Here is a 12,250-nt window from a genome sequence, read left to right on the forward strand (position 1 = left end):
TAAAGGGTTAATTTCCATGTGTAGCAACATAAAATAATAACAATATTAAGGGGTAGGGGACATACAAATCACCAAAACTCACGTTTTACTGATGAAAATGAATTCATTTTTTTGGTATCAATACCACTGCAGATCGATCAGTGGCGTAACTACGGGGGGAGCATGGGGCAACATACCTTAGGGGCGCCAAATTGACCAATTTAGCATCCAAGCGATGAAAGTCAAAATGTTTGCGCTACGGGCACCTAAACAGCGCCCTCACGAATTTCAGCCGACAATTTCGCCTCCTTACCAGTTCCGGCCTTGATATTATTCCGACAGCCTGTCGCTAATTCACAATCGATTTGAAACATTTTTGAATAGATTTTTAAAGTTGAGGTCCTACTCTGTTGTTCCCATAAAAACAAGCACGATTCACTTGAATTTAGTACCCACGAGAGGCTGATACATTTTGCTCAGGCGCTAGTTTTAACCGGAAGCGCTAATATAGCGCTAATAGCACGCTATAAGGTCTAGGTCATTTTAAGAATAGCACAATAGCGCTAATCGCACCCCTCCAAGTGTACAAGAATTCAAAAATAACATTATTGCGATAATAACGCGCTATATGCCCCCTAAAGCCAAAACAATTTCCAGAGCACAATAGCACTAATAGCACGCTATAAGGCCTAACCATTTTAAGAATAGCCCCATAGCGCTAATAGCACACTATAAGGTCTAACCATAAGAATAGCACAGCAGCGCTAATAACACCCCTCCAAGTAATAGGAGAACTCAAAAATAGCATAACCATGATAACTGCGCTAATTAACATTTAAAGCTATTTTTAATGTCCCTAATGGTTTTCTTCTAAGTCCTCAAAAAATAACACTGTCAATTGCACAAATAGCACACCCATGAAAATAGCGGTGCTATTTGTGCTAACATGTATATAAAGTAATGACAAAATTGCGCTAATTGCACGTGTAGGCCCGAGGAGATAGTGTATGTTATCTGCGCAAGTCAGTTATAGCGCCTTTCTCAGTCCAGGGCAGGAACCATTTTTGCCGACAGAAATGTGACATTGTTGACCCAATTTTTCCGACCGAAAAAGCTCGAAAATACGACAGGGTAGGGGATGGGGTAAGGGGTAGAGGGGGGGAGGGGCGGGCGGTCACAAATAATTTCTCCTCGCTCATTTGTATTCGACAAATGGCTATAGGCCTAATTTAAGCCTGCAGAGCAAAATGCAACACTTCTCATGCATGATTATTTGTAGGACACATGGCAACAACAATGTCAACATCAACATAGCTCATACTAGGGAACACTGACCGAGAATAGGAATGCCAACGGAATTCGTATGCCTATTCTCGGACACCCCTGTTTCTATGGGAATTTACATAAACACAACACCAATCATTTGCTAAGGTGTTATTTACGATGCAGATGGATCAACTTGTTAAAATTACAGCTTTAAAATGCATGTACAATTTCGCATCACTGATTATATTACAATATCACCTTAAATGACGTCATTATTTTTTTGCCGATATTTCAGGTCACCATACAATCTCAAAATCTATCATTTGAGGTGAACTGTGCTGCCGTGATATTAAAAAGTCTCCAATACCTGCAGCACCGGTACGGCTAAATTATTCGTTCGGAAGACACGGCTGAAATTAAAGCAACGATCGTCAGCGGTTGTTCAATACGCTAACTGACCGAGAATAGGCGTGTGACCGAGAATAGGCGTATTGACCTATTGGATGTTTTTGGGCGCGAACTGGGAGGTCGATTGTTGATTCGCCACGCGTTTGTGCATTCACTGCTTATATTGGCAACACTGATTGAGATCGAGATGAGTTCAAATGAGGTTTTCTTACGAGGTCAAACAGATGTGAGGAAAGGACTAAACTGTGTTCATTCACGTGAACGTCTAGAGAGAAGCTAGGTTGATCTCCGTGTCAAAAAATGCCTGCCATTTTTCATTTGAAATTTCAAAACCCTATTTCGTCTTATTTTTAGGGCTCTTAATTTTTGATCACTTGCAATGAGTACATGAGACCCCAGTTACTCATTTATAAATACCATCCAAAACCTAAGCGCCCATGGGAACTTGCATGCGCCGGGAACCATTTTAAGGGTAGGAAGCAATTTAACCGGAGCGCTTTCACCGGGTCAACCTGTGTCTTCAGGGTTTTAGGGTGTTTTGCAAAAGCATGGTGGTAATGTGGTGGTAATCTTCTTTGGTGATAAGGTGATTTAAACCAACCCACAACCTAGAGTTCCTCATATCATACGTCGAACACAAATAATCGTGATTACACCGTGATTACAAATATACCCCATAATGGTCAATAACAAAATCTACACACTGAATAAACTTGAAATTTAATTTTTATATTTTTACATCGTTATGTCCGCATTATTACTTACTTGGTACAGTTCATACATTCTACCGTCAACAACAAACAATGGTATAATATTTTTGTTATGAAGTTGAGCACTGATATGTCCAACAGATGGATAATCCTGCGGATAGAATGAATAAGTGCATGATAAAGATGTTGTATACTTTAAACCATTGTCGTCAAAAACAATGAGATCTTACCCAATACTGATTAAGGTATTTTACCACTAAAAAACTTTTTCTTATATTTTACACCTTATCTGGAATGAGCGCAGGGAGGTAAATTGCCCCCCCCCCAGTAAATTATTTTGCCCACCCAGTAAATTCAACTTGCCCATTGCCCAAAAGTGCCCACCCAGTAAATTATTTTGCCCACAAAAAATTGGGCACCATATAATAATTATCATAAAACTAGTACCATGGTGCATCTCTTGCTCAACTTGCATTTTGAAAGTGTTGTTGAATGAAAGTGATGATCTTTTCTAAACATATGCCAATTTATTTATTTACAACTGTTTACAGTTTCGGAGAAGGAATGAATAGCACACAGTACACAATGGTATAGGAAGCTAAAACTTAATATTATTTTGAGCAATTTCCACACAAACCTGAACGAATTCATTGAGTCCATAAATTGGGATTCTTGAATGAGGCGTATATTTGAATAAATTTGAAGCATTATTTGAAACTTAATCCAGATATACATTGCTCTGTTCAAGTCTTTGAGCATGCACGAATAGGTAATGGTACTAATGATTATTATGAAAATAATTTCCTACAATCAATCTAAACTTTAAATGTTGAAAGAATACATATTTTTTGTTCACTTTTTACACCTTTCGACTGTGATTCTACATGGGTCTTTATTATTTTGTGCAACATTGTGGCCTATGTTGTTATTTACTTTGATATAAATAATTGGCAAAATAAACATTTATAGTTGGGAAATAGGTCATATAGCCAAATTCTAGAAAATTCATTTACCGGCTTGGGTGAAAAATACCGGGGAAAACCAACATACCGCAGAGATGAAACTTAAGTCCACTCAAAAACCCTGAAACTTTGTGAAAAACACCTGAAATAATGTATACAGAAGTCCCAAAATGGGCAACTGAAGATAATTTAAAAGTGCGGAAATTTTGACTTTATAAATGAACAAATTTAGGCAAAAGAAGGAAAAGTGGCATCTCTGATACCGGAAATTACTAGTAAATACCTGGTCAAATACTGGTTTGGCAATATTTTATATTTTGGAAATATAGTTTTGTTCGTGTTTGTACAGATTTTCATAATTTCTTATCAAATAATTTCAACACATTTTAAAAAATGCCACTCATCCAAAACAGGTACATGTATAATTAAATTGATATTTGTGAGTGATGGGTGTCTGTGACAAGAAGTCATACAGTAAAAGCATTATTTCACTATAATCATGATAATAGCAAATAAAAGTATTACCGTTAATCCCATAATTTTACTGGGTTTTTTTCTATAGGAGTAGCCTAATGGTGAGTGATAATTAGTATAAGATTTTATAATATCCAAAGTGAAATATTTACGGTAGGCCCATAATATATTTTTTTGAAAGTTGCTACATGAATATGCTAATATCGGCATACGATGTATTTAGGGGGATGGTAAAGTCCACTTTTTACATCAAAGTCGAATTCTACGCAAAAACAGGTCTACATATATGCGAAAATCCAAACGCCTGGATGCAATTACTTACCGCTGCCCACCCAGTAAATTATTTCCCCTAATTTGAGGGCAAAAATAAATTAAATTGCCCACCCAGTAAATTATCCTTATTTACCTCCCTGAATGAGCGTTTTGAGCATTTTGACAGTATTTTTTGTGGGACATAATGGGTCTGAATACGAAGAATGTGTTTCTGATATCAAATAATTTTCATTTTTTGAAATTCACGATATAATACAAATTTTATGACAAATTATTAAAATTATTAATTTTTGATATTTTATAAATCTAATGATATATTCTAAAGTGTATGTAGCTGGGAGGAAAAGCCGACGATCAATTGAAAATTTTGACCTTTCATATTGAAGATTTTTTTCCCAAAAGACCTAAAATTTTTTTTGTGTGAAAAAAATCCATATCTTCAATACGAAAGGTCAAAATTTTCAATTGATCGTTGGCTTTTCATCCCACTTACATACACTCTAAGTATAAATCGTCAGATTTATAACGTTTACTTCGAGTACTGTTAAACATCAAAAATATCAATTTTTAATCATTTGCTATAAAATGTGTATTAAACTTGTTTTCAGATTTCCTTTTACAAATTAAGCGTACTGCAAGCCGTCCAGCGGGTATTATTTGCACAAGGTCCAATGCACACGCTTGACGTCGCGCGCGTATACGCGATGGTTAAGCCGTCAAAGGAAATCTGAATACAACTTTACATTGCGAATTTCAAAAAATCATAATTATTTGATATCAGAAGGACATTCTTCGTATTCAGAATGCAATTCGATATGTCTAATGTGCTCTAATGTCCCACAATAAATACTGTTCAAACGTTCATACCCCACCCCTTAAGGTTTATCTTCAGGCATAATATGAAATTATTTTAAAAATTATACGCAAAAAAGTAATTTGTGCATAAATTATGCAAATTGGGTAGGGAATATAGCCGCCAATGGCGACCATTTTGAATATTTTAAGAACACTCTCCTGACCTAAGGTGCTTCAAACCTTAAATTGGAACACTTTTGAGTATACGTTTATGTGCTTTTCACAAAATAATTCATGGTGGATTTGAGCTTGAATTGAATAAATACACCACCAAGAAAGTTGACAGACCAAGACGGACGCACAATCAACAATACCAGAGCAACTCTAGTTTCATCACAACAAGCCAGTTCGCTACATCATTTTTCCCCCTTACAATTTCGTCTTGGAACCAATCGACTGTAGACATCAAACAACTGAACCCTTTATTAAAACAAGCTATTTCAGAAGTGGACCAGACCTCAACGACGACGACCAGAAGTAAACATTAGCGTCCCACACTCTCGTCAGCCCTGTGTTACATTTCCACGAGGAGGTCTACGGGGAGAATTTCTACAAGGTACAAGGTACCTAACCATTTCACCTATTATCACGAAAATATGTGTGAAATACATGAGTCGCCTTGTACCTTTAAATTTAGAATTTTACATTAGTCCAAATATTTTCATTTAGAACCACATGAAGACATAGCAGGGAACATTTTGAAAGTTGTATTGGTTCTTATAGCCCACTGGTACTTAAATATAAGAAGTCGATTGGAAAAATCATACTTGAATGTACTGTAAATATGCAATAAACTATCTTCTAACTGTTGATAAAGAACTTCAATTGTTGATAAAGAACTTCAATTTTGACCAAATTGAAGTAACTTACTCATATTATTTGGCGAATTTAAATTTAAAATCTATGTAAATAGTGCCCTCAATTTGCATACAATATACAATTTATATAATAAAAATTACCACAAAAAGCATAAAAGGATGAATAATTTGATATAATATGGTTATGATCAGTAAAGGGAATTTGATATATCTGGGCATCCTTGATCATCTGTATATAATCAGAAAAGTGGATTTGATGTATCTGGGCATCATTGATCATCTGGATATGATCAGTAAAGAGAATTTGACCGGCGTGGTGGCCTAGTGGTTAGAGTGTCCGCCTCACGTTCGGGAGGTCGTGGGTTCGAATCCCGGCCGGGCCATACCAAAGGCTTTAAAAATGGTACCTAGTGCCTTCTTGCCAGGCGTTCGGCATTGAAAGAATGGAGTAGGGAAAGTTACCCAGCAAACACAAAACGTTTTCGACATCATTCGCAAAAGGTTATCAGAAAACGTTTAAATGTCGGGTTATATAAAGGGCATATTGAGAGTATAAAACGTTTTAATAACCTTAAAAAACATTTTTTGATAATCCACTGCTCAGCAAACAAAAATGTCTTACAGAAAACGTTTAATTGTCGGGTTATATAAAGGGTATAAAAACGTTTTAATAACATTCCAAAAACATTCTTTAAAACTTGATACAAAACATTCTAAACAGAATGTTATTTTGGGGTTGAAAAAATATTTTGCGAAAAATGTTTGCCCAAAATATTTTCAATAACGTTTTAAAAACGTTTTCATGACCTTTGTATAACCCGACATTTAAATGTTATTAAAAGGTTTTGAAAAAAACATTTTAAGAATATTTCTGTGTTTGCTGGGTTCAAACATTTTAACATAATGTTATTTAAGTATTGACACAATATTTGGGGAAAATGTTTGTAAAAATAGTTTACAATAACATTTTTTGAAAACATTTAAAAATATTGTTGTAGTGTGTTTTCATACAAAACGTTTTAAAACGTTATTTGAATTGTTCTAAAACAAATCCAGTAAAATAGGTGATGTTGACATACCTCTCAATGACGTTTCGTGCTGTGTCACAGCACTTTCTCAAATTGAATGACCAGCTTTGACCTTAGACGTCTGTTGCTTCCTGTTGGTAGCTGACGTAGGTGGCGCTGTTAGTAGCTGATCATAGATGTGCGGAAGGAAGTAGTTTCCACAATCCCTGTTGAGAGTGTTAGCCTGCCCCTCTTTCGTATCCAAATTGATTCCTTTATATGCCTTCTTTTCTGTTGGTTTCAATGTCTTTTATCTTGGCTTCGTCCCAACCGATCACGTGATTGTCTTCAGCGACATGGTCCGTGAGAGCGGATTTTCTAGGGGCGCTTTCAACCGATGTTTTCCTTTGTGCCCTGGTGTAGGGTTTTTCCGAAGCTGCGTCTGATTCAGATTTGTGCTCTTTCATTCTCGTACCAAAGAGTCTTGAAGTTTCACCGATGTAAGATTTTGGGCAACCTAAGCAAGGGATTTCATAAACACAATCAGCTGTCGTTTTGACGTCCCGCTTATCTTTAGGGTCTTTTGACGTCTAAGGTCAAAGCTGGTCATTCAATTTGAGAAAGTGCTGTGACACAGCACGAAACGTCATTGAGAGGTATGTCAACATCACCTATTTTACTGGATTTGTTTTAGAACAATTCAAATAATTTTCAATGGACAATCCTGATGAATCTATTTGCGGATTTGAGACAAAATTACGGACAATCAGCGGTATTGGAAGTAAGGAAGTATGAATCAATGAGAGGAAATTGGCCCGGCATCGAAACCACCGTGTTTTTACACTACGTTGCCGCGATTTAGACATTACGCCGCCCAGTCTTCGCTTAAAATGTCCTATAAATACGAGCAAGGCTCGCGAGATTGTTAATAAAGCTCAAAAAGAACTGGTTCGGGAGCGATTACGGGTGATTAACAACAAAATCGACGGTTTAGAGAAGGATTCGAGTCAATGTGATCTAGAAATACAGTCCCGTTTCCCTGACGATGTGAGACGCCAAATAGACGATCATATCGCGAATTCTCGCGAGAGCGAATTCACAAAAACAAAATGTCGGCAAACCCGGAAATTGGAATGGTTGCAAAAAAAAGGACAAAAACAAGCCAAGAAAACCCTGTCAAGTAAACATGTGAGTACTAGCAATAGTAGTGAAATTGACCTAAGTGGTACGCAGCTAAAGAAATGGGTCATTAATAAATCTAAGCGTGATTTAACCGCCCCTGAAACCTCACTGCTCGCGAAGGGGCTGAATTATGCAGTCGCGCCGGAAAACAACAGCGAAATACTGCATGATTATATTGTCGCCACTGAGGAAGCTTGCGCTGGTTTGAACGTGAGTGATGCTTCCCAGTTACGTGCAGAAATGGTTGGCGTGCTTAAATCATCTAATAACACAAAATCCAATCTGTCCAAAGAAGAAAAACGGGCTTTGGTAGATCTCAAGAAAGATGACAATATCATGATTTTACCAGCGGATAAAGGCAAATCTACAGTGGTCTTAAACAAAGTTGATTATGAAGAGAAAGTAAACAACATGTTGAGCGATGAAAAAACATATCAAAAACTGAAATCTGACCCAACATCAAAATATAAGGATAAGCTTCTTGTTATGTTAAAGAAATGGAAAAAGGAGGAAAAGATCACGGTTAGCGAGTACTGGAAACTGTACCCCACTGCAGAGAACACGCCGCGTATGTATTGTACACCTAAAATACATAAACCTGGTACCCCGTTACGACCTATTGTCGATTATTGTGGTTCCATCATGTACGAGACCTCAAAAGAACTGGCTCGTATTTTAGGTCCTTTGGTAGGTCAGACCCAACACCACGTAGTCAATTCTAAAGACCTAGCGGAGGGTCTAGCGGAGATTCTAGTTGACGAAGGAGAAGAGTTTATGTCTCACGATGTAGTATCACTCTTCACTAACACCCCGGTCAGCGATTCTTTAAAGATCATTAGGAAGCGACTGGAAGATGACAACACGCTTAATGAAAGGACTAAGCTTTCCATAGACGACATCATGGAAGTTCTTGAGTTTGCACTAACCACCACCTACTTTTCCATCCGGGGCCAAATATATCAACAACGGTTTGGCACAGCTATGGGTTCGCCGGTCAGCCCGATTGTAGCGAACTTGTACATGGAGTGGCTTGAACAAGAAGCGCTCGTCACAGCCCCCCTTGACATAAAACCTAGGCTATGGAAACGTTACGTGGATGACGTGCTGGAAATTGTCAACAAAGGATCCGCAGAACCTCTCACAGAGCATCTAAATCAAATAGACAAAACCGGCAATATTAAGTTCACCTTTGAAACGGAAGAAAACAAGCAAATTCCTTTCTTGGATACACTAATAGTCAAGAAACCCAACGGTTCAATCAAGCTCTTAGTTTACAGAAAAGCGACACATACAGATCAATATCTGCATTTCCAATCGCACCACCCCCTACAACATAAACTCAGTGTAATCCGGACTCTTATGGACAGAAAAGATAAAGTTGTCACCGAGGAGAAAGATAGAGAGTTGGAGGAAACGAGAATAAAGGAAGCGCTTTCTCGCTGTGGATACCCGGAGTGGGCATTTAAATCTGTTCAAAAACCGAGCAAGCCAGTAGTTAAAGATCAGTCGCAAACAAAAAGCCGCGGCTTTGTGTGCCTCCCGTACAAACAGGGTCTTTCGGAAAAGACAAAGAGAATCTTTAAGAAGCACGGTTACCAAGCAAATTTCAAGCCACACAAAACACTCAGAAACCATCTTGTTCACCCTAAAGATAAGCGGGACGTCAAAACGACAGCTGATTGTGTTTATGAAATCCCTTGCTTAGGTTGCCCAAAATCTTACATCGGTGAAACTTCAAGACTCTTTGGTACGAGAATGAAAGAGCACAAATCTGAATCAGACGCAGCTTCGGAAAAACCCTACACCAGGGCACAAAGGAAAACATCGGTTGAAAGCGCCCCTAGAAAATCCGCTCTCACGGACCATGTCGCTGAAGACAATCACGTGATCGGTTGGGACGAAGCCAAGATAAAAGACATTGAAACCAACAGAAAAAGAAGGCATATAAAGGAATCAATTTGGATACGGAGGAGGGGCAGGCTAACACTCTCAACAGGGATTGTGGAAACTACTTCCTTCCGCACATCTATGATCAGCTACTAACAGCGCCACCTACGTCAGCTACCAACAGGAAGCAACAGACGTCTAAGGTCAAAGCTGGTCATTCAATTTGAGAAAGTGCTGTGACACAGCACGAAACGTCATTGAGAGGTATGTCAACATCACCTATTTTACTGGATTTGTTTTAGAACAATTCAAATAATTTTCAATGGACAATCCTGATGAATCTATTTGCGGGTTTTAAAACGTTATCATGACCTTTATATAACCAGACATTTTAATGTTATTAAAACGTTGTTCCCTAAACCAAAAGCCAAAATATAACTTATTTAAAACGTTTGTAAAACGTTTTTGTGTTTGCTGGGTAAACACATGGCTACCAGTGGACTAACTCCCTGCTGTATCTTTTCTGCTTGCAGACATGTGGCCTAGGGTTTATGAAACGGAGATAGGCGCCGCCCAATGGGCCGAAAGGCTTGGGAAGGATTTAACTTTAAACTTTTTACAGGGAATTTTGTGTATCTGGGTATCCTTGATCATCTGGATGTGATCAGTAAAGTGGATTTGATATATCTGGGCATCATTGACCATCTGGATATAATCAGAAAATGGATTTGATGTATCTGGGCATCCTTGATTATCTAGATGTGACTAGAAAAGAGGATTTAATGTATATGGGCATCCTTGATCATATGGACATGATCAGAAAAGGGAATTTGTATCTGGGCATCATTGAGCATCTGCATATCATTAAAGGGGATTAGGATGTATCTAGGCATCCTTGATCATATGGATATAATCAGAAAAGAGGACTTGTATCTGGGCATCCTTGGTCTTCTGGATATGATCAGCAAAGTGGGTTTGATATATCTGCGCATCCTTAATAATCTGGACATGATCAGCAAAGCGAATTTTATGTATCTGGGCATCCTTGATCATCTTGATATGATCAGAAAAGTGGATTTGATGTATCTTGATCATCTTGATATGATCAGAAAAGTGGATTTGATGTATCCGGGGCTAAGCATCTTAATCACCAGTATATTATAAGAAAGAAGATGTATCTAGGCATCCTTGATCATCTAGATATTATCAGAAACCGGAATTTGATCTGTATATGATCAGTGAAGTTGATTTGATGTATCTGGGCATCCTTGACCATCTGGATATGATCAGTAAAGGGGACTTGATGTATCTGGTCATCCTTGATTATCTGGATATGATCAGTAAAGGGGATTTGATGTATTTGGGCATCTCTGACAATCTGGATATGATCAGTGAAGTTGATTCGATGTATCTGGGCATCCTTGATCATCTGGATATGATCAGTAAAGGGGATTTGGTGTATCTGGGCATCCTTGATCATCTGGATATGATCAGTAAAGTGGATTTGATGCATCTGGGCATCCTTGATCATCTGGATATGATCAGTAAAGGGGATCTACCAAAAAACGTTTCAAAACGTAAAAAGGGGCCAAAGTTTAAAAATCTTTCCTGTGTGGCTTTTTCACCCTTTTTAAACTTGGTCCCATTCAGTATAGTAGTAATTTCTACTATTAGGTTTAAGACTGTTCAAAAGCATAGGCTATGTATTATCAAAATCATTTGAAGGTTTATGTTTCATTATATTGCGTGTTCATAGAGAGTAGTAGAGTATTATATATACTTAGCAAATTGACTGTCTGTCAACTTTCATATAGGCCCTACATCTGTACATGAGGCGCAGAATCGCACAATACGATGAAGAATTTAACAAAGTGAGTATTTGCTACTTTTGCTTAAATCAAAATACATTATAACGTCTTTACGGAAAAATCACGCACGAACATTAATTCATTTACTCTACAAAATGAACAATGACAACTAAGAAAACAAACAAGTAGCCTAAAGATGACTTCATATGGGTCTTTAGAAACTTTCATAAATGGGACCAAGTTTAAAAAAGGGTGAAAAGCCACACAGGAAAGATTTGTTAAACTTTGGCCCCTTTTTACGTTTTGAAACGTTTTTTGGTAGATATTAATTCTTTTTTTGAGGTAAAAAAATATTGCGCAGTAAGTGGGTTCTTTGTAGCCATGCAGGGCAAACTAGTTGGATATCCATATTTCGGGATGAGTGGTTTTTGAAGCTTCGAGGGCAAACTAGTTGGATATCCATATTTCGCGGTTTGTGGTTCTTTTTAGCGCAGCGGGCAAACTAGTTCGATATCCTCATTTCGCGGTTAGTGGTTTTGACGACCCGTAACCACCCCATCAGCTGCATGGGGTAAGAATTATTAAAAAAATTAATAGCTGAACCCAATAGTTCAGCGAGGG

The 12,250-nt window shown here is 37.8% G+C and overlaps 1 protein-coding gene across 1 annotated transcript in view; it reads right to left on the reverse strand.

The window, feature by feature from the left end:
• LOC140150558 (integrin beta-1-like) overlaps positions 1–12,250 on the reverse strand; it is a 45,534-nt gene that overhangs the window by 18,690 nt on the left and 14,594 nt on the right. Inside the window, exon 9 of the mRNA XM_072172593.1 lies at positions 2,419–2,514. Coding sequence (XP_072028694.1) covers positions 2,419–2,514 — 96 coding nt within the window. The remainder of the gene's footprint in view (positions 1–2,418; positions 2,515–12,250) is intronic.

The sequence above is a fragment of the Amphiura filiformis genome, chromosome 4 (genome assembly GCF_039555335.1).
Source record: "Amphiura filiformis chromosome 4, Afil_fr2py, whole genome shotgun sequence".
NCBI lineage: Eukaryota > Metazoa > Echinodermata > Ophiuroidea > Amphilepidida > Amphiuridae > Amphiura > Amphiura filiformis.